Source organism: Dioscorea cayenensis, chromosome 1 (genome assembly GCF_009730915.1).
Source record: "Dioscorea cayenensis subsp. rotundata cultivar TDr96_F1 chromosome 1, TDr96_F1_v2_PseudoChromosome.rev07_lg8_w22 25.fasta, whole genome shotgun sequence".
Lineage (NCBI taxonomy): Eukaryota > Viridiplantae > Streptophyta > Magnoliopsida > Dioscoreales > Dioscoreaceae > Dioscorea > Dioscorea cayenensis.
This window is the reverse complement of record NC_052471.1, coordinates 22,575,912-22,600,121: the sequence shown is the minus strand read 5'-3', so window position 1 is coordinate 22,600,121 and position 24,210 is coordinate 22,575,912. Positions and strand designations below refer to the sequence as shown.

Below are 24,210 nucleotides of genomic sequence, written 5' to 3'. Positions count from 1 at the left end.
ATTTTAGATATAGTTTTATAATTTATTTTTTAATTTTAAGTATTTAAGAATTTTAAAGTTCAAATTTGAAGTTTATATAAAAAAAAATAATGACGTGGATGAAGATGTGGATGACAAGTTGGGCATCCACGTCATTCGGGAAATCTAATTGGTAAATCTATTTGGTAAAAATAGTATCACACTTCTAATAATTTCCTTTAAAAGTATTAAATATTTTTTTACCGACTTATAGTGAGGGATTCATACTTACATGCCTTTTCAATGTGCTTAATTTCTTTTAGATATTTTTTATAAGAGTTATTACACAAAATTTATAATAATTTCCTTGAGTATTTTGGCGCACATAAATGTATTAAATATTTTTTTTACCGACTTATAAAGGAGGGATTCATACTTACATGCCTTTGCAATGTGCTTAATTATCTTATTTAAAATTTGTAATTAACCTATTTTTTATTTTAAAAAAAATTATTATCTTACTTTTCTTCTCTGAATAAAAAGATTTATCTTACTTGATGTCTTTGTGAGTGGCTGACCTTGCTTGGCCACAGCAAGCTCACCCCTGCCGTGAACAAGGCGAGCTTACCCTAGTGTGAACTATTAATTGTCACGCCCCGAACCCAACTCGCTAGAGCTGGTGCGTAGACAAAAGGCCACAGACCCACAGGACGTAAACCCCATAAGCCTGCAAGGTCTCAGAACTTGATTCAGAGCAGATAACTTATAACAAACAAGCCGAGTCACTAGTTTACAGACTCTATAGAGTACAAAATACGAGGACGCAAAAGGTTTAAAATACAAAATACAAGAACACAGGGACATATAATGACAAGAATTCAAATTTTACAATAGGACAAGCAACATTTACAGACAGTCTTTTAAGATCCACATCGGTCTACCACTCGTGATCTGAAAAGGATTTAAAATAAATCTATGAGCTCACCAGCCCAGTAAGTAATACAAAAATTGGTATAAAACAACAGAGTTTGTAAATCTTGATTTCAAATATTAGGAATAAATTCAAAGCTTAAACATAGTTTAAACAATACAAAATAAATAATTCAACAAGGTATAGTTCTCAAGTAGTACAACCATTCAAAAATACGGTAATCAAAAGAATACCAGATCTAAAAGCTGTAAATCAGAAATATAGAAAGTTTTCTAATTATAAGCATGCGTCTCCAAACCATTGTTAAACTAAACCAGAAATTTCAAAAGTGAGTTTTCAAGTATACTGGATTTTTCAAAATGATACAAATCTTTGAAATCATAATTTAACTAAATACAGAGTATGATATTCTAATAAAAGAATATTTCCAATTATGTCATTTACTAAAATTTTAAAACCAGAAACGCTATATCAGAACTACAGAAATTTCAAGGCAGCACAAAAAGTTTGCTTTTGCAGAAAATCAAAATCAAAATGACAAAACAAAAAATAATTAATGGATTCCATTGTATGTTTCCAAATTCACTATAGATGCTAGAGGTCATTTGTTTACCCTCGGTGACCCAAGCCAGAATAACAGAGGTCATTTATTTACCCTCGGTGACCTGAGACTGAATATCAGATGGTCGTTGATTATTTCACCGAACGGACATGGTGAGAAACTGCAATATTGTTTTTCAAAATTTCTTGTCAACAAGGTAAGTGTTTAACCCCCCACTGACAAGGGATGCATATCGCTCATTTGGAGACCAAAATATTCAGATAGATTTCAAACCAAGAACACAGAATATTCACAAGTATCTTATAAAAATTTATGTAATAGTATAAGGTAAATAAATAAATGAATAATTAATTAATTAATTAATTAAATGCAAAAGAATATACCAACTTTTTCAAACCCTAGCCTGGTTTCCATTTTGAAGAAATAGTAACAGCAATTCACAATTATTTTGCCAAAAACAAATTCATGTGATAACAAAAAGAAATTAAATAATTAAAATAAATAGATAAATAAATAAATACACAAAGATTCCCAAACTTCCAATTTTTGCCATATTCCCACGTTAAGAGGTAAGAAATAGCAAGCTTCCACTAAAACAAACATCTCATAGAGAATAATAATGATAAAATAAAAATAATTAAATAAATATCAAGAATATACCAACTCTTTGAAACTTTTTGAATAACTAAGATAGTATTTCAAAATCATCATGTTGCATGATTGGATGGTTGGAAAATATTATTATACAAATTTGGTTGGTAACGGAAAATAAACAAATATAAATGTTGGCAAGGTAAAAACCATGGTTCTAACTAAGTCTAAGAGTTATTTATCTAAAACATAAATAATAAAATGTGATGGCATTTTCAAAATAAATTTCAAAGAATAATCAAATAAATTTTCAGAAAATTGAAATAAAATAAAATAAATTCAAAACAATAAAATTTTAAATACTCTACTAAATCCAAAAGAAGTCCAAGATTATTGCTCAAGGTGGTCCTATAATCCAAGGGAAGAACCAACCAAATGGTAAGAATACTTAAGCATGGAGAGTTCATTCATAGGCTATAGATGAGCTAGCCTAAATACCAACTCTACACAATAAAGCAAGAGCTTTTCTAACACCAATTCAGAACTTAATACTTTAAGGGGGCAACAAGGAAAAGCCTCACTAGTTATACCTACTTGCACACAACCCAAACTCTAAATAGAGTAGTTTAAACATGCCAAAACAAAATAACTAGCATCTTAGAAGAATAAACTCAAAGGTTGCTAGTTATTTTTCCAGATAGCTAAAAGTATGAGTTTTTGAAAGGCATGCACAAAGAGCCGAAAATAGTAAAGCTAAACACACATGCTATAAATGTATATGCATTCACTAGGCATTCAAAAGCTTGGGTTTCATGCATAAAAGGATATACAAGTAGATGATTCCATGAGTGTATATATATACCTCCTTGTATGCCATGGACTAGAGATATTCAAGGGGCACAAGAGTGCTCTTCAACAAAAGTAGATGTGGTTTTAAGTATGAATAAATATTTAGCCTCTTGCATGTGTATATATGCATGCATATAGCTTCCTGCACAATAAAAGCCATGGTCTCATGCATGCATATATATATACATATATATAGTTCCATGCAAGGATGAGCCAAAAACAAATTAAAAGGGTGAAGCTCTACAAACAAACATCATCGTCAAAGGCAACCTAGACACATGAGAGTATAAAACACCCACTAAACAAGATGCAACTAGACCAAGGTGGCATACAAAGGTTTCAAGTTCCATGGAGTAGAAACAAGATAACAAGCTCTAAGGATCACAAGGGTTGCATGAGTATAAGCACAAGCAACTAGGAGCTTCAAAACATGCATCTCATTAACTATAACCATGCTTAAGATTTCACATACAACAAGCTTCTCCTAAAACTCTAGCATCAAGCTCTACTACCAACAAGAGATCAAGAAACCTACCTTGCCTCCGGATGACAAGAACTCCGGTAGAAACAGGAGCTCTGGTGAAGGACACACTCTTCTTCAACCTTCCAAGGAGAGCTAGGTGGAGTGGAAAAATGGAGAGAAAGGATGGAGATGGAAGAAAGGAGGAAGATGATGGTCATTGGAGGAGTTAAAGTTCGGCCAAGTGGGAGGCAATGATGATGGTGTCTGGGAATCCCTCCGGAAATTCATCACCTCAGCTAAACAATGAAAGCATAGAGACAAGGAGATGGTATTAAGTGTAAATCAAGAACTTAGCACCCTAAGCATGCTTTAGTGTTGGGCAGGGTCCACATTCATATACTAACATATATATATATATAATACACATGTACATGTACATATCATCTATCAATTAAAATGGGGAAAAAATCAGAAAATCAGAAGATGTTTAGTTCCCAAGTTAACACTATTTTTTCTTGTGTAAAAAGAGTTATAATTAACAAAATAGAGAAGGCGAACAGGTTAAAAAACTAAATTTATAGGTTTTTTTAAAGAAAAAGCTACCAAGTAGCTAATTTATTAAGAAAAGAGAAAGAACAATAAATTAAAAAAAGGGAATAAAACAAAGAATAAAAGAACCAAGACCACTAGAACACTCAAATAACAAAACCAAGACTTAAAGAAGAAGATCCACAACTTGTTCAACAGAAACTAAAGTAAAATAATGATAACCAGATCACTTCGCCACTTCGATAAGCCACCTAGGCTTCTCCATACCTCGATGAAATAGAGATAAATTGGTTGATTTGAGACCATGTCCTACAAGAGAGGAGGCCACACCATTCCATTGTCGAGGGATATATAGAGGTAGTATTTGGGTGATCGAACTCCATTAGCAGATGCCAAAGATCATTGATCGATTCGTGAAGTCACCAAGCACTCTCACATCATGCACCTTCAATTACGTTTAACAGCTCCAGGGAACTAATAAAAAATTTTTTGCCTTAAATGTAGGAAATATACTATCTATATAGCATGCAAATACTACAAACAAAGACTATAGAAATATAAGATGCAATCAAGCACAACCTACGAGTAATAATTAAAAATAATAGTTAGAAATTTCCAGTCTTAGGTACGCTTGCGTAAGCACTGCCCTAATGCTGAATTGGCCTCCCTCGTGAAGGATTTTTTAGCCTCACTCCAAGAACAGGATACATTCAGGCAAAGAACCAAAGAATAAGAACAGGAATACTTAGGTTTTCCATGTATGCAAAAGAGCACACCCAGGAGAAAGAGTAATAGAAGTAAGCAAGTGTATTTTTTGGGTTCATGGTTAGACACATATATATAGAAAAGGAATTCTCCAAAGACCCTCTCAAAATCCAATGTGGGACTTAAGCAAATGGAGTAGATTGGTTTGAGTGTACCATGCATGTGAGGCCAACCGGGGTCCCACATGAAACAAAAGAAGTTATAAAAAACTCAAAGCTGTAGGCCGCATAGGACCCACATCCAACAATATATTCTCCATCAATGTGCAATGTAAAGCTACGATTAGGGCCTTTATATGGGCATCCAACTAAGAAATAGTTGGAATACTACAACAACTTGCAAAAAGCATAGGAGAATTAGCATCGAGAATACAAACACCAGCTCATTCCATGCATGTTTCTAAAGCCAAACATGTATCTAAGAAAACACAATAGGTATTCAGAAGAGGTTTATTCATCAGATAGAAGTTTGTTCCCATGAAAATAGCGGAGGTAGCAGAAAACTAGCTCCTTCACATGATTATGGGCTTTCCTAGCTATCCAAACAAAATTTGGGGCTATATTTTTCAAAATAGGATCACAATGAGCCTTCTAGAAAAACTATACACCTGATATATTGAGTCATAGTGGCCCACATTCGTTAAATCTGATGACAATGGTTAAAAATGTGACATGTAGATTTATTAACTAGGCACAAAAGACACAAATGTTGAGAAGGCCCAAATTAAAGGCATTAAGGAAGTTGTAAGTTTTAATGTTGTCCTGTATGGCCAACCAGATGAAAGACTTAATACGGCGAGGGATCGTAAACTTCCACAAGTTTCCACTACAATAAAAACAAGAATTTGGCAAGGTAGATTTGGCACGGATTTTGGCCAAAAAACCTTGACAAACTGATTTTGGCATAGATTTTGGCAAGGAAACATAACCGTACCTATAGCATGCATGACAAATATAATTTGTCATGGAATAGTAAAACTGTGACAAATTTTGTCACACTTTAACTAAACCATGCCAATTTTGTCACGGTTTTAGGCACAGTTTTTTGGTACTGTTTTTGGCAAAAAAAAAATTTTGCCACGGTTTTAGGCATGATTTCTTGTCACCGTTTTTGTCATTGTTTTATTTGTCACATTTTTTTGGCACGGTTTTGTTTTGTCACGGTTGTTGGCAAGATTTGTTTGGAGCCATTTTTGGCATGATTTTATATTGTCATGGTGTTCGGTACGGTTTGGTTGGCACCATTTTTGGCACAATTAGTTTTCGTCATGGTTTTTAGCACGGTTTTTTGCCACCATTTTTGGAATGTTTTGTTTTGTCATGATTTTTGTCACAGTTTATAGTGTCAAGTTTGTCACGGTTTTTGGCACGAAGACGGATTTTGGCACATTTTTGTTTATGATTTTTGGCACAGTTTTAAATTTAATATAGTTGTTGGCACATTTATTGTCACATTTTTGGCACTGTTTTAAATTTAGTAAGGATATTGGCATGGTTTTTGTCACAATTTGGCATAGTTTTCTTATAAAAAATTACAAATGGATTTATTTAATAATAGAACATATATTTAATTTCATCAAAATATATATTGCAATATTTGTAAAATAAGCAAAATTGTTATTACAATCATAGCATGATAATAATAAGGTCAAATCTACATAACTCCACAAAACTCTTAACATAAACCATATCTATTATCAAAACCCTATACATCATCATCCAAGTATTCAAGAGAATTATCAGTAGACGGAGAAATATGAACTCTCTTTGGCATTGGAGAGTGCTCATCGGCATGTGTTTGTGACTCTCCTATCGGTGCTTGAGGCACATGTGGCATACAGGCAAAAATAGGCATACTAGAAAGGTTAATACCTTGGCCACGAAGTACGGCAACCAATGATGATTCAAATAACTCGCGTTGAGTGGACTCAACTTGTAACCAAGCAAGCTCTTCCTCTAATTCCTTAACTCAGTTGCAAAGTTGTTCAGTTGATTCAGAAGATCCAAAGCGTTGCTTGTATGTGGAAGAAGACATTTGCCTAACAATATTACTCTTTCCTACCATTCTGTTGCGACTCCCAATGGCTATCTCATCCCATAATTCATCTTGGTTAATAGAATTCTCATCCACCCCTTGACTGTATTTATCTACTATTGCTTTGTCAAATGCCTCCTGCATCCATTAAAAATTAAACAGATTATAAAATGATAGTGAGTTAAATTGGCCAATCAGTTTGAGCTTAAAAACTAATTCATTGATAACTACATATGAAAAAAGACATGGTCCAAACATACTGTGCAAATGTTTCTTTTGTTGCCAATTTCATACACATCAAAGTCTTGCATTCATTTAGAACTAATTTTTAATCACATAAAATATCTACTTATGTTTTTTCATATAATATCATCCTATTAACTTAGCCTGTAGTTTATCTATATATCTATTTATATATTTAGTGGCAAATGTTGTTTGCCATCTAGCAAACAACATGGGATCCTTATTCTTATTCTAGTGATATATATATATATATATTCCCTTCCCTATATATGTTTCTCTATGAACTTAATGAACAAAAAATGGCTTTTTAGAGAAATGAACAACAATATCTTGCTTTTGTTATCCAATGATGATAATGATGATGATGATGACGATGATAAGTATGTTTGCGGTTTTTTTTCCTTTTTCCACTTAAGCTTTTACATTAAAGTCAATGGATTTTTCCTATTATTGTGCAGTCCTCAGCCCATATTCAAGGATCCATTTAGGAGGGGGAATAACATTCTTAAAAGTTTATATACTTCAGCTTTTCCTTTTAAACATGATAACATTGATTCTCTCATTAAAATTCACATTGTTTCACATCAATCATAGGTTATGTGTGATTGTTATACACCGGCCGGAGAACCGATACTGACTAACAAGTGCTATAATGCTGCTAATATATTGAATCATCCTAATGTTGTTGCTAAACAACCTTGGTATACTACTAATTTATTGTTCTTCATTTTATGCTTGTTTGTTTGATTTCATGATTTATACTTCTCTTACTTATATACACTTTTTTAAAACCAAATAGAGCAGTAGTACACTCTTCTACAGAAAGATGTCAGCTGGCCTGTTGGTTGACCTTTAGGTGGCTATCCTGGTCCTCAGGTATTTATTTATATTTTTCTAAAACATAATTATTTTAATTTAATTCTTAGATTGAAAAATGTGCAATTTTAATTGCTGACATTTCATACCTTCCATTGATCATATTTATCTATTCTACCATTCTAGTTAATCAAAATTTTTACTTAAAGCTTAACTTCTATTTAAAAAAGAAGTGTTTCAAAGTGTGCTTCCATCACGTTGCTTTCAGCTAAAACTAAAAAAATGCTGGAGAAAATGATGCGGTATAACAAAGTGCAGTGTAGTTGGGAACAAAGGGAAATGATACATTCAGTGATGAGTAGGTCCAGGCTTTGAATTTGCATAAAAAGAAAGGTAAATGTTATAAAAAAAATCAGCTACAAATACACAAAACATGGAATGATTATTTGGAGCATTCTGATTGTTTTGAGTCTTCCAACACATTAACCTATTTGAAAATGATAAGATGAGCAAACAATTTGGGTAGAGAGTTGTCACGCCCCGAACCTGGTGCGCTAACAAACGGCCGCAAACCCACGGGGCGGGGCCCAGTGAACCTGCAAGGCCTCAAAACCTACACACAGACTAGGAATAGAAAATAACTTGACAAAATACCAAATAAGAGTCCAACTTAAGGTTACAACCAAACTCAAATACAAGGTAAACGAAATACAACATGACCTACAAGGAGGTTCTTAAACAATAATACAACCGATACAAGCCATAAGCCATAAGACATAAGACACAAGACATAATTCCAAAGAAGACATCTACTTGAAGCCTTCTAAGATCCCTGGGTCTACTGCTCCTGATCTGAAAAGGATGTAAAATAAATCCATGAGCTCACTAACCCAGTAAGTAATCTAAAACAAAGTGAAAACAAAACTTTAAATATCAAAATTGTACAAAAATCAATAGCACCAATAAGTATTATCAAAACCAAAGAATGAAACGTAGATAACAAAATCCAGAGTATGTCTCCAAATTCACTATAAGTGCCAAAGGTCATTTGTTTATCCTAGGTGATAGACTCGAGCCAAAATAACAGAAATCATTTATTTACCCTCGGTGACCCGAGACTGAATACAAGGTGGCCGTTGATTATTTCATCGAACGGACACAGTGCGAAACTGCAGTCTCATTTTCCCAAAATTACTTGTCGACAAGGTCAAGGTATAACCCTCCACTGACAGGGTTGCATATCGTTCATTTGGAGACCAAAAATTTCAGACACATTTCCAAGACAAAAATACATAATATTCACAAGTATTTTCAAAAACATCCAACGAATAAAATAAATAAATAAATAAATAAATAAACAAAAGTAAAAATTGTACTCATTTTTCCAAGCCTTAGCCTGGTGTCCACATTGAAGAAATAATGACCATATTTCACAAATATTTTCCCAAAACTCAATACAATAAATGAATTACCAATAAAATAAAATACCCCAAGTATAAATAATAAAGAAACCAATGAATAATTAATCAACCAATCTCAAGGATGAAATGCATAATTATTAATACAATAAAATACTAAAATTTGTAAAAATACAATGTCTAATGTATCTCATCAATTGAAGAAAAAAAAAGGGTAATTACTTTGTCAAATAATTGGAATTAACAAGGGAAATAACCTATATAAGTTTTGGCAAGTGATAACACTATGGTTCCAACTAAGTATAGAAACTTCTCTTCATCTATAGACATAAGTCAAGAATAAAATGACATTCCCACAATAATTTTCAAAAGAATAATTGCAATAAACTTTCAGAATTTTACATGAACAATAAACAAAACACAAAATTTTAAACACAAGAGTTCAAGGGATTACTTACTTGGTGATCCTCTAATTCAAAAGAAATCCGAGATGATGCTCAAGGTGATCCTAAAATCCAAGGGAAAGCCAACCAAATATACATGAATACTTGGAAGAGTTCAAGCACAAAGGTTAAAGATAAGCTAGTCTAAAATACCAACACTCTACTACAAAGCATGGTCTTTCGAAACACAGCTTAGAACTCAAGGATTCAAAGGAAGCAACCAAACATCAATTACTATAAACAAAAGAACACAATTCACGCTCTACCAACATAGTGGTTTGATATGCCAATACATATATATCTCATATTAACAAAACCAAGATGCATGTCACTTAAACACAATTGTAAAGCACACAAAGTAAATAAATATAATCTATATATATGTATATAAGGGCAGGTGTATGCATGAAAAACTCATACACCAAGGCGTGGATCATGCAAGCTAACATTCAAGGGTGTAAACATAAGTTTTTATGCAAATGAGAACATGGTTTCTTGCACATGTATGAGTGGTTTCAAATATATATATATATATACATATGGAGGTGGTTTCATGCATGCAACAATAAATCTATATCTCCATGCAAGGATAAGCCAAACAAAAATCAAAATGGTGAAGCTCTTCATGCAAACATCATCATCAAAGGCAACCATAGACACATAAGAGCATAGATCACTCACTAAGAGCTTCAAAACATGCATAAAGAGAGTTTTCATGCAAGGATAAGCACAAAGAAAAAAAAATCAAACAACAACCTCATGCAAACCCAAGAAACAAGCTAACAACCAACTTGCATGAAAGAGAAATTATCTTCTGGACAATGTGAACAACCTTCAACAAATACCTCTAGGTTGTTGTAGAGTGGAAGAGCTCCTCCCCGATTTGATCGTCTCCGCTGCAGTGCTCCGGTAAGGTTTTTCACTTTTGAGGCTTCAATGGAGAACAGAATGAGGTTCAAGGTGGGAGGAAGCAATGAAGGGGTAGAGATAAGGTAAAGGGATGAGAAATAATTGCCAGCTGACAAGGATGGGGCTAAATCTGGGAATCCCTCCATATTTTTCTCACTTTGCAAGCTTTTCAAATCAAGAAGCCAAAAAAAATGGATTAAGAGGAAGGTAAGCAAGTTTAGCAACTTAAGCAGGTTCTAATTAAGGGTAGGGTCCATAATCCTCCCCTCCTTAAAAAGAGTTTAGTCCTCTAAACTCGCACTTGGCCCGAGAAACAGAAAAGGATACTTCTCCCTCATTTCAGACTCAAATTCCCAAGTTTCTTCACACACAGAATGATTTCTCCATTGGACTTTGACATAAGGAATGACCCGCTTTCTCTGTTCTTGCTTCTTAAAATATACAATCTTTACCGGTTGCTCTTCGAAAGACAAATCACTGTTTAACTCAAAACCTGAGAACTGAATCACATGATCAGGATTAGAAACATATTTCCTTAGCATAGAGACATAGAACACATTATGCACTCGAGAGAGAGCAGGTGGAAGGGCAAGCCGATAAGCCACCTCACCAATACATTCCAAGATTTTGAAAGGGCCAATGAAACGAGGACTAAGTTTACCTTTCACACCAAAGCGAACAATTCCTTTAGTAGGAGAAACTTTCAAGAACATGTGTTCTCCCACTTGGAATTCCAAGCTTCTTCTTCTGTTGTATGCGTAACTCTTCTGTCGGCTCTGAGCTTCTTGTAATCGGTCTCTAATTTGGTGAACATTCTCAACTATTATCTGCACAATCTCTGGCCCCAAAAGTTTTCTTTCTCCTACGTCATCCCAACAGATAGGTGAACTGCACCGCCTCCCGTACAAAGCCTAATAGGGAGCCATCTAGCTACTTGCCTGGTAACTGTTGTTATAGGAAAATTCTATCAAGGGTAGATGTCGATCCCAAGCAGCTCCAAAATCTAGCATACATGCTCGCAACATGTCTTCCAAAATTTGGATAGTTCGTTCTGATTGCCCATCATTTGAGGATGAAAAGCCGTACTGAAAGTGAGTTTCATCCCCAAAGCTTTGTGTAGACTCCTCCAGAAATAAGCTATGAACCGAGAGTCCCGATCAGAGACGATGGTTATCGGAACACCATGAAACTTTATAATCTGGTCAATATACAACTCAGCAAGTTTTTCCAAAGAAAAACCAGTCTTAACAGCTAAGAAGTAAGCAGATTTAGTTAACCTATCAATTACTACCCAGACACTATCAAAACCTTTATTGGTCTTAGGAAAACCAGACACAAAATCTATAGCTATATTCTCCCATTTCCACTCAGGAATAGGAAGAGGATGGAGAAACTCATGAGTCTCCGATGTCTCGCTTTTACTTGTTGACAAGTCAAACATTGTGCCACAAACTAAGCAATCTCTCGTTTCATGTTGTTCCACCCAAAGTTGCACTTCAAGTCCTTGTACATTTTTGTGCTGGCAGGATGTATTGAATAACTAGAAAAGTGGGCTTCTTCCAAAATCTCCTTCTTTAAATCTAGAGCATTTGGTACACAAATCCGATCACCAAATCTGATTAAACCATCCTCATGGATTCTAAACTGACCTTGGGAACCATCTTTTGCTTCTTGACGGATCTTCTGTAGGTAATCATCTTTTTCTTGAGCTATCTTGATCCTTTCTAGCAGAGTAGGTCGTAGCATCATGTTGGCTAGAGAAGCACTGGCACTCGGCAGAACTATCTGAAGTTCCATTCTTCTTATCTCCTCCAAAATAGACCTTTGAGAAGTGATCAACATTACCACTCCATAAAGGTAGTGTCTCCAGATCTTCAAAGCAAAAATCACCGCAGCAAGTTCCAAGTCATGGGTGGGATAGTTCTCCTCAAAAGGTTTCAGTTGCCTAGAGGGGTAGGCAACTACTCGGCTCTTTTGCATTAAGACACAACCCAACCCTGTCTTACAAGCATCACTATAAATAGTAAAACCTTCTCCAGGAGAAGGAAGTGTGAGGACAGGTGCTAACACTAAATAACGCTTTCACTCCTGGAAGCTCTGTTCACACTTATCGGACCACAGAAAGTTTATTCTTTTTCCTCATATAAATGCAGAAGAAATAAAGGAGTGCATATCTCCAGAATCGAACAAATCACATGCATAAGCAGAATATACTGGTAAGGTACCTAACACCATAGCATTAGAGGCATGAGCATGAGCATCCTCTTGAGTCAGAGGATAGACTTGTCCCTGAGTCTTAGGTTTGCCCACCTTCTGATGGGCTGAGGAAGATGGTTGTCCACTAACAGTTTTTCCTGCACGTTGTTCCGAAGGAGCCTAGGGTTTCTGGGGTGGTACAACCCTGGAACTCTGCCCACTAAAAGTCTGTTGAGGCTTAGAAAGCATTTGCGGACACTGGGCAATGCAGTGGCCCTGACTGCCACACCTATAACAAGCTCCAGAAGCCCATCTGCAATCTATAGTCCTGTGAGCTCCACCACAAGTGGCACAACTTGGTTGGTTAGTCCAGGGAGGAGGGATAGGGGGCAACATGCGAGGTCGATGTTCCGGTGGTCCTTTGACTATTTGTGACTCAGCTTGAACTCTATTGTTGGAGTGGTTCCTGTCTCCAGCTCTAGTAGGTCGGGTACTTTGGTTGTCAAAATTCCTGCCTCTCTTCTCCTGGAAGCTTTTCTTCTGTTCTTGAGTATTCTTCCAAACAGAATCTAGGGACTTAGCGCATCCCACCACTTCAGCATAAGTTCTCAAATGCAGAGGTGCTAGTCCCCTACGAATGTGAGTATGTAACCCCTTCTCGAATCGATTCGCCCGACTCTGATCATCTTCCACTAGCTTCAAAGCATACTTGGATAGTCGATCAAACTCCACTTCGTATTCATCTACTGATCTATTCCCCTGTGTCAAACGGATAAACTGTCGCTCTAGTTGCCTCTGCTTGTCCCTAGTAAAGTATTTCCCAAAGAGCGCCTTCCTCAGTTCTGCCCATGATTCAAACTCTTTTCCTTGTTTGATCCTAATTTCCCCATTATACCAATCGTTTGCAGGTCCTTCAATCATATAAATGCCAAACCTGAGCTTCTCTTCTGGAGTACAGTTCATTACGGCAAAAGCTTTCTCCATCTTTGCTACCCACTGGTCTACCTCATCTGGATTGGTGGTTCCTTCAAATGGCGGGGGTCATGTACTCCTAAATTCCATAACTGTCCTTTGTTTGGGTTTCTTAGGGGGAGGAGGAGGTGGTGGCGTTGGTTGTTGAGATAAACGATGTTCCCGCACCAACCCCACTACTTCACGCAAAAGCTCCAGCATCACCCCTGGATTGTTAGCAGAATCAGTTTAGTTTCCACCTTGGGCTTCTTGAGTAGCGGCTAGTTGACCAAGTAATTCATTCACACTCCTATTAGCTGCTCTGTGGAGCATTCTGCAAAAACCCTAATACAATTAGAAACTAGGGTGCAAGGACAACAAAGGTTTATTGAAAGCAGGTTTCAAAATCAAGCATAACCATTACTCTAATACAACAAGGCTTAACGACAATCTAAACAGGTATCCTTGGGAAGATAAAAAGAACACCACTAAAAAAGAACATGATCGTGGAAAAGCAGATGATCAAGCAAACACTTAGGTACTACTAGTCTTAGAGAATAACAACAAAGCATACAAGGAGAAAGGTTTAGCAATCAAACACCAAAGATAAGACTAAGAAAGGGAAAAAGATGCACAAGCAGCTTCCGCAACTCTCCTGGGCCGAACTCTCATCATGAACCACGGTGGAGTGAGCAGGAGAAGTAACTGGATCCTCCACCAAAATCCTTCTAGCCAGTTTCCCAGCCCTTCATTTTTTCCTCTCTTCCATAGTTATAAAATACTCACGACCTTGTACTGTTCTTGGTGATAATACAGCTATATCAGTATTATCTCGGAGAGGATCTACAGGACCAAGACAGTAGAGAATAGCCAAGGAATAGTCAGAAGCAGTGGCTGTTTTTTTAGAAACCCGTCCTTACGCATCCACCTCCCAATGTCCCACTACATCATGCAAATGTCAGTCTCTTCTTCATACAGCTCTCTCATGGTCTTTGCTATCAGTGAGCTGAAATCACGGGTGTTCATGCTTATCACCATAGAAGATGATGACATGAAAGGATGAACTACTGCTCCACTGAACGGTTCATAGTCTTCCAGCTTCTTTAATCGCTTTCTCTCCCCTTTCTTCTCTATCCTGATAAGTTTCTCAACTGCTTCCTTGTTGTATCGCAAGGCTAGCTGCCCGCTGTCCTGCTTAAGTCTTGAAGTAATCTTCTTCCTAACAAAACATAAGAATCAATGCACAAGAATACAATCAATATTATACTGAACATATCCTCTACCAAAATCTTCAATCATCCTAAGAATTTCACACTAAGGACTCTATCTAGACTGCTAGGATTGTTAGACAAGAGGTTTATCTAAATTCTCTCTGATACCACTAGATTTGTCATGCCCCGAACCTGGTGCACTGACAAACGGCCGCAAACCCATGGGACGGGGCCCAGTGAACCTACAAGGCCTCAAAACCTAAACACAAACTAGTAGTAGAAAATAACTTGACAAAATACCAAATAAGAGTACAACTTAAGGTTACAACCAAACTCAAATACAAGGCAAACGAAATACAACATGACCTACAAGGAGGTTCTTAAACAATAATACAACCGATACAAGCCATAAGCCATAAGACATAAGACACAAGACATAATTCCAAAGAAGACATCTACTTGAAGCCTTCTAAGATCCCTGGGTTTACTGCTCCTGATCTGAAAAGGATGTAAAATAAATCCATGAGCTCACTAACCCAGTAAGTAATCTAAAACAAAGTGAAAACAAAACTTTAAATATCAAAATTGTACAAAAATCAATAGCACCAATAAGTATTATCAAAACCAAAGGATGAAACGTAGATAACAAAATCCAGAGAATGTCTCCAAATTCACTATAAGTGCCAACGGTCATTTGTTTATCCTCGGTGACAGACCCGAGCCAAAATAACAGAAATCATTTAGTCACCCTCGGTGACCCGAGACTGAATACAAGGTGGCCGTTGATTATTTCACCGAACGGACACGGTGCGAAACTGCAGTCTCATTTTCCCAAAATTACTTGTCGACAAGGTCAAGGTATAACCCCCCACTGACAGGGTTGCATATCGTTCATTTGGAGACCAAAAATTTCAGACACATTTCCAAGACAAAAATACATAATATTCACAAGTATTTTCAAAAACATCCAACGAATAAAATAAATAAATAAATAAACAAAAGTAAAAATTGTACTCATTTTTCCAAGCCTTAGCCTGGTTTCCACATTGAAGAAATAATAACCATATTTCACAAATATTTTCCCAAAACTCAAGATAATAAATGAATTACCAATAAAATAAAATACCCCAAGTATAAATAATAAAGAAACCAATGAATAATTAATCAACCAATCTCAAGGATAAAATGCATAATTATTAATACAATAAAATACTAAAATTTGTAAAAATACAATGTCTAATGTATCTCATCAATTGAAGAAAAAAAAAAGGGTAATTACTTTGTCAAATAATTAGAATTAACAAGGGAAATAACCTATATAAGTTTTGGCAAGTGATAACACTATGGTTCCAACTAAGTATAGAAACTTCTCTTCATCTATAGACATAAGTCAAGAATAAAATGACATTCCCACAATAATTTTCAAAAAATAATTGCAATAAACTTTCAGAATTTTACATGAACAATAAACAAAACACAAAATTTTAAACACAAGAGTTCAAGGGATTACTTACTTGGTGATCCTCTAATTCAAAAGAAATCCGAGATGATGCTCAAGGTGATCCTAAAATCCAAGGAAAAGCCAACCAAATATACATGAATACTTGGAAGAGTTCAAGCTATCAAAAGGTTAAAAGATAAGCTAGTCTAAAAATACCAACACTCTACTACAAAGCATGGTCTTCGAAACACAGCTTAGAACTCAAGGATTCAAAAGGAAGCAACCAAACATCAATTACTATAAACAAAAGAACACAATTCACGCTCTACCAACATAGTGGTTTGATATGCCAATACATATATATCTCATATTAACAAAACCAAGATGCATGTCACTTAAAACACAATTGTAAAAGCACACAAAGTAAATAAATATAATCTATATATATGTATATAAGGGCAGGTGTATGCATGAAAAACTCATGCACCAAGGCGTGGATCATGCAAGCTAACATTCAAGGGTGTAAACATAAGTTTTTATGCAAATGAGAACATGGTTTCTTGCACATGTATGAGTGGTTTCAAATATATATATATATACATATGGAGGTGGTTTCATGCATGCAACAATAAATCTATATCTCCATGCAAGGATAAGCCAAACATAAATCAAAATGGTGAAGCTCTTCATGCAAACATCACCATCAAAGGCAACCATAGACACATGAGAGCATAGATCACTCACTAAGAGCTTCAAAACATGAATAAAGAGAGAGTTTTCATGCAAGGATAGGCACAAAGAAAAAAAAAATCAAACAACAACCTCATGCAAACCCAAGCAACAAGCTAACAAACAACTTGCATGAAAGAGAAGTTATCTTCCGGACAATGTGAACAACCTTCAACAAATACCTCTAGGTTGTTGAAGAGAGGAAGAGCTCCTCCCCAGTTTGATCATCGCCACTGCAGTGCTCCGGTAAGGTTCTTCAATTTTGAGGCTTCAATAGAGAAGAGAATGAGGTTCAAGGTGGAAGGAAGCAATGAAGGGGTAGAGATAAGGCAAAGGGATGAAAAATAATTGCCAGCTGACCAGGATGGGACTAAATCCGGGAATCCCTCAATATTTTCCTTACTTTGCAAGCTTTTCAAAGCTAGAAGACAAAAAAAAATGGATTAAGGGGAAGGTAAGCAAGTTTTGCAACTTAAGCAGTTTCTAATTAAGGGTAGGGTCCATAAGAGTATTTGTATACTTCGTAATAGGCAAATTAAGAGATAGTGTTGCATATCTTGACAAAAGAATAATGATTATTTTCCAGATGGTAAATCAAACATGATTAATCTTATTATCGATAGAGATCTATTAGTATTAGTACAAAGTCTTAACGTCAACAAATGAAGTTTATATAATTCCCATGGTTTAAGTATTTATATTACTATTTAGGCTCTCTAAACTATGTAATACTCCTAACTTTTTTAGTATTAGACAACTTTTTCATGATCTAATTATAATTAAAAAGTAGAATGAAGATACTTAGAAGTCTACAAATGTTAGTTATAGATTTATTAATTTATCACTATATATGTATAGTTTTATAAGCATTATCAAGTCTAATGATGCTTGTTAAAGCTTAAAAACAATCCCTACAATTCACACAAAACCTAAACCCTTAAATTTAATTTCAAATGCATTTATTTTGAGAAAGTTATCTCATACTTAGAACAATTTGTGTGGCACGGTCAACTTCGAGTGTGGCATCCTTTTTTTTTGTGCGTGCGGATAAAGCAATATTTTAGTGTCAGCTTTCTACCTAATTCCTCCGGCTAAAGAAAAACATATTAATGAAAAGTTAAAAGTTGGGGTAAATTATAAACAACAATATTAATGATATTTATATGAATTAGGGGCATTACCAATCTAAGATGGTGCACAGCAGTACTGACAGATCCACCACGGTAAATAACGGTGGAGGAGCTTCCAATTTCTGTCATATTCAGCTTGTTCTTTTCACTTTTTCTTTTGAACTCATCTTACTCCAAATACCTTTGTAAACCTTCCCAAACTACAGGAGCCATCCATGGAAATGGAGGCTTGTAAATATTATGTGCAAGATACAAATTTTTCTTCAACCATTCACTCGCCTCATGGTTTAAATGCCGCAAGATTGAAGATTCATGTTGCGCCTCACATGTGTATGTGCCCTAGGAAAAAAGAAAGTTAACCAAGTTATTGTTTCTCAAAGTTCACATACATAATTAAAAAGCATGAATGAATTTAATGGTTTAGATGATATTAACCCTGAAAGCGGTGAATATCCTTGGCCTCACATCTTTGGGTACTTTTCCCCATTTGGTCCATGCCTCTTTATAGTGACCTTTGACCAATTCATGGATTGTTCTCTTAACATCATAATCTCTTGAAAAACCATGATATAAAAACACTTTAATTTCATGGATTTTTCTTACATAATTATGCTATCTGGGGTGATAACCCAGGGAGGCCTAGTGCTCGCAGACTCATTAGAGGGTCCCTCCATTTCTATGGGTTGGTCCTCAGTGGCATGAGCAGAAGTCTCAACATATGGTATTGGAGGGCTTCGTACAATTAGCGCAACTATCGAAGGTTGTGGAATTGGTGTCAATGGAGTCATTGTTGTTGTTACGTGAATATTTGGATGTATACAAGGAGGCATTCCAAAATCAGCAGGTGTATTAGATACTACTGCAGGGTTAGCAGATGTTTGATGAATATTTGGTGTGCATCTTCTCCGACCAGATGTGGATCGACCAGTAGATCGACGTCCAGACTGACCACGTCCTGAGACTATCATAAATTAGTCTTGAATGGTAAAACTAAAAAACCAACTTGGACAGTAATGATATAAGTATACAAATATAAACAGTTAGCTTTTATCTAATAATTATACAAGTTTTGAAAAAAATGTTTACATTACAAATGATAGTCAAACCTGATGCTGTGCCAGAATCTTGAAAGCGATCATCATTCTTCAAGTGAAACTATCTATCCACTTATATAGAAGCACAAATGTAAATAAAAATGGTTAATGTAAGTGTGTTGCATCTTTACAAAGTAATTATTTCAATAGACATTTGAAATTATTAGATATTTACGATAAAACTACAAAGAAAACCTATATTTAATATAAATGTATAATAGCAAATTTGGAAAACCAAAAACATAGGTTTATATATAAAAAATACAAAAACAAGTTCATAGTGCATAATGTATTAAAAATCATGTTCATATTCTTCATCATCATCATCATCATCATCATCATCATCATCATCAGATTGTTCATTTTCTTCATCATCTGTCAATTCATCTTCGTCATCCTCCTCGCTCTTACCCTCTGATATTGGTTGGAACATATCGGATAAGTCAACAACAAGTTGTATGCTTTCTGGGTCAAACAAATAAGGAATTTCTTCCGTAACATTGATGCTTGTTAAGAATTGAATTTCCTCCATTTGATATGCAGATCCATTCTTTTCTGGCCAAGTTGCCTCAACCATTCTCCTAACTTTTGTCTTAGACACAACCAACCAATCAACCTTACCTTTTTTTTGTGCTTGGGTAGTCAACATAGTTCACTTGAATAGCTTGTTGTGCCAACACAAATGGATCATATTTTGGATAAATCCTTTTATGGATAATATCGACCAACTTATATATAGGATAAACCTTAGTGCCATTTATTGGGTCAAACCATGTACACTCAAAAAGAACGACATGATTCCATCTACTACCATGATACTCAAGTTGGACTATATCTTCGAGTAAACCATAGAAATCAGTAGATGAATCATCAGCATTGGTCCCTTGTACACAAACACCACTATTCATGCTAGCCTTCTCCATGCCATGTGCGACAATATGAAAGTTATAACCATTAATAAAATATACCGGCCATGTTGTTGCTTTCTTAGATGGACCCCAAGCCAAGCTCTGCAAGAGAAGATCTGTGACTTGATTGATCTCATTTGCAACGTATATTCCAAAAAACAATCGTGAAATTTTTCACTATTTTTTTATGTAGTTTCAACATATTCATATCATTACTTACAAAACTTTCAAACCACTTCGCAAAATTCTTGTCAATCACCTTATAGCACATACGTACACGTTGTATCGTTATACATTTTAATAATTCACAATAGCTTACTTATAATATGGTTGTACTTCATGGCAATTTCATAATATGTACGTATATGCTACATGTAGATCATTTCCCGATAGCCACCTAATCTTTGGACAACCCTGAACTCGACCAATGTAATTGAATATGGAGAAAGATGGGAAACTGTCATTGCTCACACCCTCATCATTTCACTGCAATCTCCTCCTCCTACATGATATGTGAGGTTCAAAGTAATACTCTGCAAAAATGTTGATTTTCTTAGCAATATATGTTTGACAGATTGAGCCCTCAACATGTGCTATATTCTTTAAAGGTTTCTTTAGTTCTTGAAGAAACCTATAGATATAAGAATGACTAAACATTATATAAACTAACCCTCAAAAAAGATATTGTAACATTGTAAATTAGATTATAGCTTGTATTATCTCTCAAAAGGATACATCCATCTATATTGAACAAGGCCTCTAATTCTAGCCTCATAAGGCAAATGAACAACAAGATGCTCCATACAATCAAAAAAGGCAAGTGGAAAAATCTTTTCCAAATTACATAAAACAACTGCAACCTTTCTTCTAAATCAATAAGTTTGTCAATGTCAAGCACAACAGAACATATAGTTTGGAATAATAAGATTAGTTCTGTTAATGGATTCCAAACGAACAATGGCAGCAATTCCCTAAAAGAAATTGAAATGAGCCTTTGCATAAACACATGGCAGTCGTGGCTTTCCATACCAGTCATTTTTAATTCATTCATGTCAAAACACCTTCCAAGATTAGAAGCATAACCATTTGGAAACCTTAATTGGTGACCACTCACAAATAACCTTCCTCTATGCTTTGGTCAAAGTGTACAGTGCTTTTGGAATAGAACGACATGTACTATTTGAAGGAACTGCTATCTCCTTATGGTCACAAAGAACTCCAGCATCTTTTCTTGCGTTCATGTTATCTTTGCTCTTTCCTTTAACATCCATCACAGTGTAATACAGATTATCAAAAACATTTTTCTCAATATGCATCACATCGAGATTGTGTCGGATCAAATTAGTTTTCCAATAAGGTAAATCCCAAAAAATGCTTCTTTTTGTTTTCATTCAAAAAATCAATGGTTAGTCATGGATTAATGTCTTAGTTTATCAAGTTTACAGGTTTCACACTTTTTCTTTTGATGGTTTAGGTTTTTGTTTTTGTTTTGTGTTTCTTTTTTAATTTTTATGTGTGTGCTTATATTTTATGGTAAAGTGGTTTTTATAGTTACAAATAAAAAGAAATTTTGATATTAAAAAATATTAGGCTAATTTTAAGTTTAATTTTCTAAATGATTAATTAGTATCAAATGTTGAAGAAAGATACATAAGACTAGAATAAATTCACAACAAACTCTTTATGTTGTTTGATGTCAAACTAAATTTCTTTGCTCTCAGACATTTTTATATTTATATATATTTTTTTATTTAAATTTTAGATTAAAAATACAATAAAAAGTTCATCGAATAGAACATAAAAACAATCTTAAATTGAGACTTTATGATATTCTATGATAATTAATTTCATCAAGAATTTCTCTTCTGTTCAACATTATATTTTCTTCTTATTCTTAATATTTGTGTTCACGCGCTCTCTTATTGTAACATGCTACATATTTCTAAATTAAATCTCATACTAAATCTAACATACCTTTTAAAAAAATATTTCAAAAAACATGTGACCAATAAATAAATAAAAGTCATATATAAGAGTACTATCAAATATAAATCTTTTTAAATAAAAACAATAAAAGTACAAAACCAATATTTGACTTATTCTAATTTTAAATTATGATATAAATTTTTTTTTTATTGTGGGTAAGTAATTATTATAAATAGAGTGCAATTATTATGTAATTATTATAAATATAAAGTAAAGTTAAGTTTTTTTTGTATGGTTTTAGGTTGGCCGTGTCAAAAACTGTAATAAATAAAGGGTTGATGTGTTTGTCACGGTTTTTGGCACGGCCAAGCTACATCATCCCAAAATACGATGCCAAATGTCATGTACTCCATTGTCATGGTTTTTGGCACAGTTTTCCCTCTACCGTGCCAAACACCGTGACAAAGAAAAGGTTGAAGTGTTTGTCACAATTTTTGGCACGACAAAGGTTCATCCGTGGAAAAAACTATGCCAAAGGCCATGTACTCTATTGTCACAATATTTGGCACGATTTAGGTTTGACTGTGCCAAAATCTATGACAAAGAAAGGTATGCTATTTTTGTCAAGGTATTTGGCATAGTCAAGCCTTAACCGTTCCCAAATCCGTGCCAAATGTCATGTACTCTATTGTCACGGTTTTTGGCATGGTGTTGCCTTTGTCATGCCAAAAACTGTAACAAATACAAGGTTGAGGTGTTTGTCACGATTTTTGGCACAACAAGGTCTACACCTTGCCAAAATGTCATGTACTCCATTGTCATGGTTTTTGGCACAATTTTGCCTTTACCATGACAAAGAAAAGGTTGATGTGTTTGTCACTGTTTTTGGCACAGCCAAGTCTTCACCATGCCACAAATGGTGCCAAATGTTATGTTCTCCATTGTCATGGTTTTTTGCATGATTTTGCCTTTACTTTGCCAAAACCGTGCCAAATGCCTTGTACTCCATTGTCACAGGTTTTGGCATGGATTTTGCTTGGCCATGCCAAAAACCGTGACAAATAAAAGGTTGATGTGTTTGTCACGGGTTTTGGCATGGTGAAGCCCACATCATGCCAAAAATAGTGCTAAATGCCATGTACTCCATTGTCACAGTTTTTGGTACAATGATGCATAAACCATGCTAAAAACTATGACAAAAAAGGGTAGATGTGTTTGTCACAGGTTTTGCCATGGCGAAGACTAAACCATGCCAAAAACTATGCCAAATGCCTTGTACTCCATTGTCACGGTTTTTGGCTCAGGATTTACTTGGCCATGCCAAACACCGTGACAAAGAAATGGTTGTTGTGTTTGTCATGGCGTTTTTGGCACGGTTTTGGCACGGGTTTTTTCTTTAAATTTTAGACGAAAAATTAATTGGTGCTAAATACCGTGACAAAATTGTCACGATTTAGTAACCGTGCCAAATACCATGACACGTTGTCACTACCTTTGGGTTTGGTGCCAATTTCCGTGACAAATTTGGCACAAAATCAAATGTTTTTGTTGTAGTGTTCTCTAACCAACCCAATTGTCATTAAATAAGTTCATGCCATTAAAAAGATATAAATTAAGGAGGAAATTATGTTGTTGTTAGTCATAGGGTACAAGACCCAATGATTGGGATATTGGCAAACTAAGAACCGGAGAGTTAGGAGTAAAACCAAAGAAATTAAGGAAATCTTGAAAAGTTCCAAGAATCTTGCCCAATAAAATTAGAAGTCTGAAGTTGATCCAAATTCTAATCCACATTCAATTACATGGGTTTAAAGGCCAAAGGACTATCAAAGACCCACTAATCAAACCAAATCGATGCTCAATTAGGGTTAACAGAAATGATCCATAAGCTATGCTTGATATTGACCTCAGTATAATAGAGGCCTCTAAAAAACCCATAGCACTTTGGAGGAGTATAGTGAGTCCAAAAATTGATTTGGCCATATTTCTCAAGAAGAATGTCTTACCAAATAGTCTATTTGACATTGAGATAGTTGAGAACATTCTCAGCCATTAAGGACAATCTGGCCAAAATGTAAATTCCTTATGCCTAA

General features: G+C 35.1%; 2 protein-coding genes across 2 annotated transcripts; both read right to left on the bottom strand.

Moving 5' to 3' along the window:
• Positions 1 to 11,983: 11,983 nt before the first annotated feature.
• On the bottom strand, positions 11,984 to 12,511 carry LOC120257840. The gene has a single exon (XM_039265124.1). The coding sequence runs from the start codon at positions 12,509 to 12,511 to the stop codon at positions 11,984 to 11,986; it is 528 nt and encodes a 175-aa protein (XP_039121058.1).
• Positions 12,512 to 12,670: 159 nt separating this feature from the next.
• Positions 12,671 to 13,711, bottom strand: LOC120257830. The gene is made up of 2 exons (XM_039265114.1): positions 12,932 to 13,711; positions 12,671 to 12,844 (listed from the first exon to the last, which is right to left on the bottom strand). Exons 1-2 carry the CDS (start codon positions 13,709 to 13,711, stop codon positions 12,671 to 12,673), a joined length of 954 nt encoding a protein of 317 aa, XP_039121048.1.
• Between the last annotated feature and the right edge of the window lie 10,499 nt (positions 13,712 to 24,210).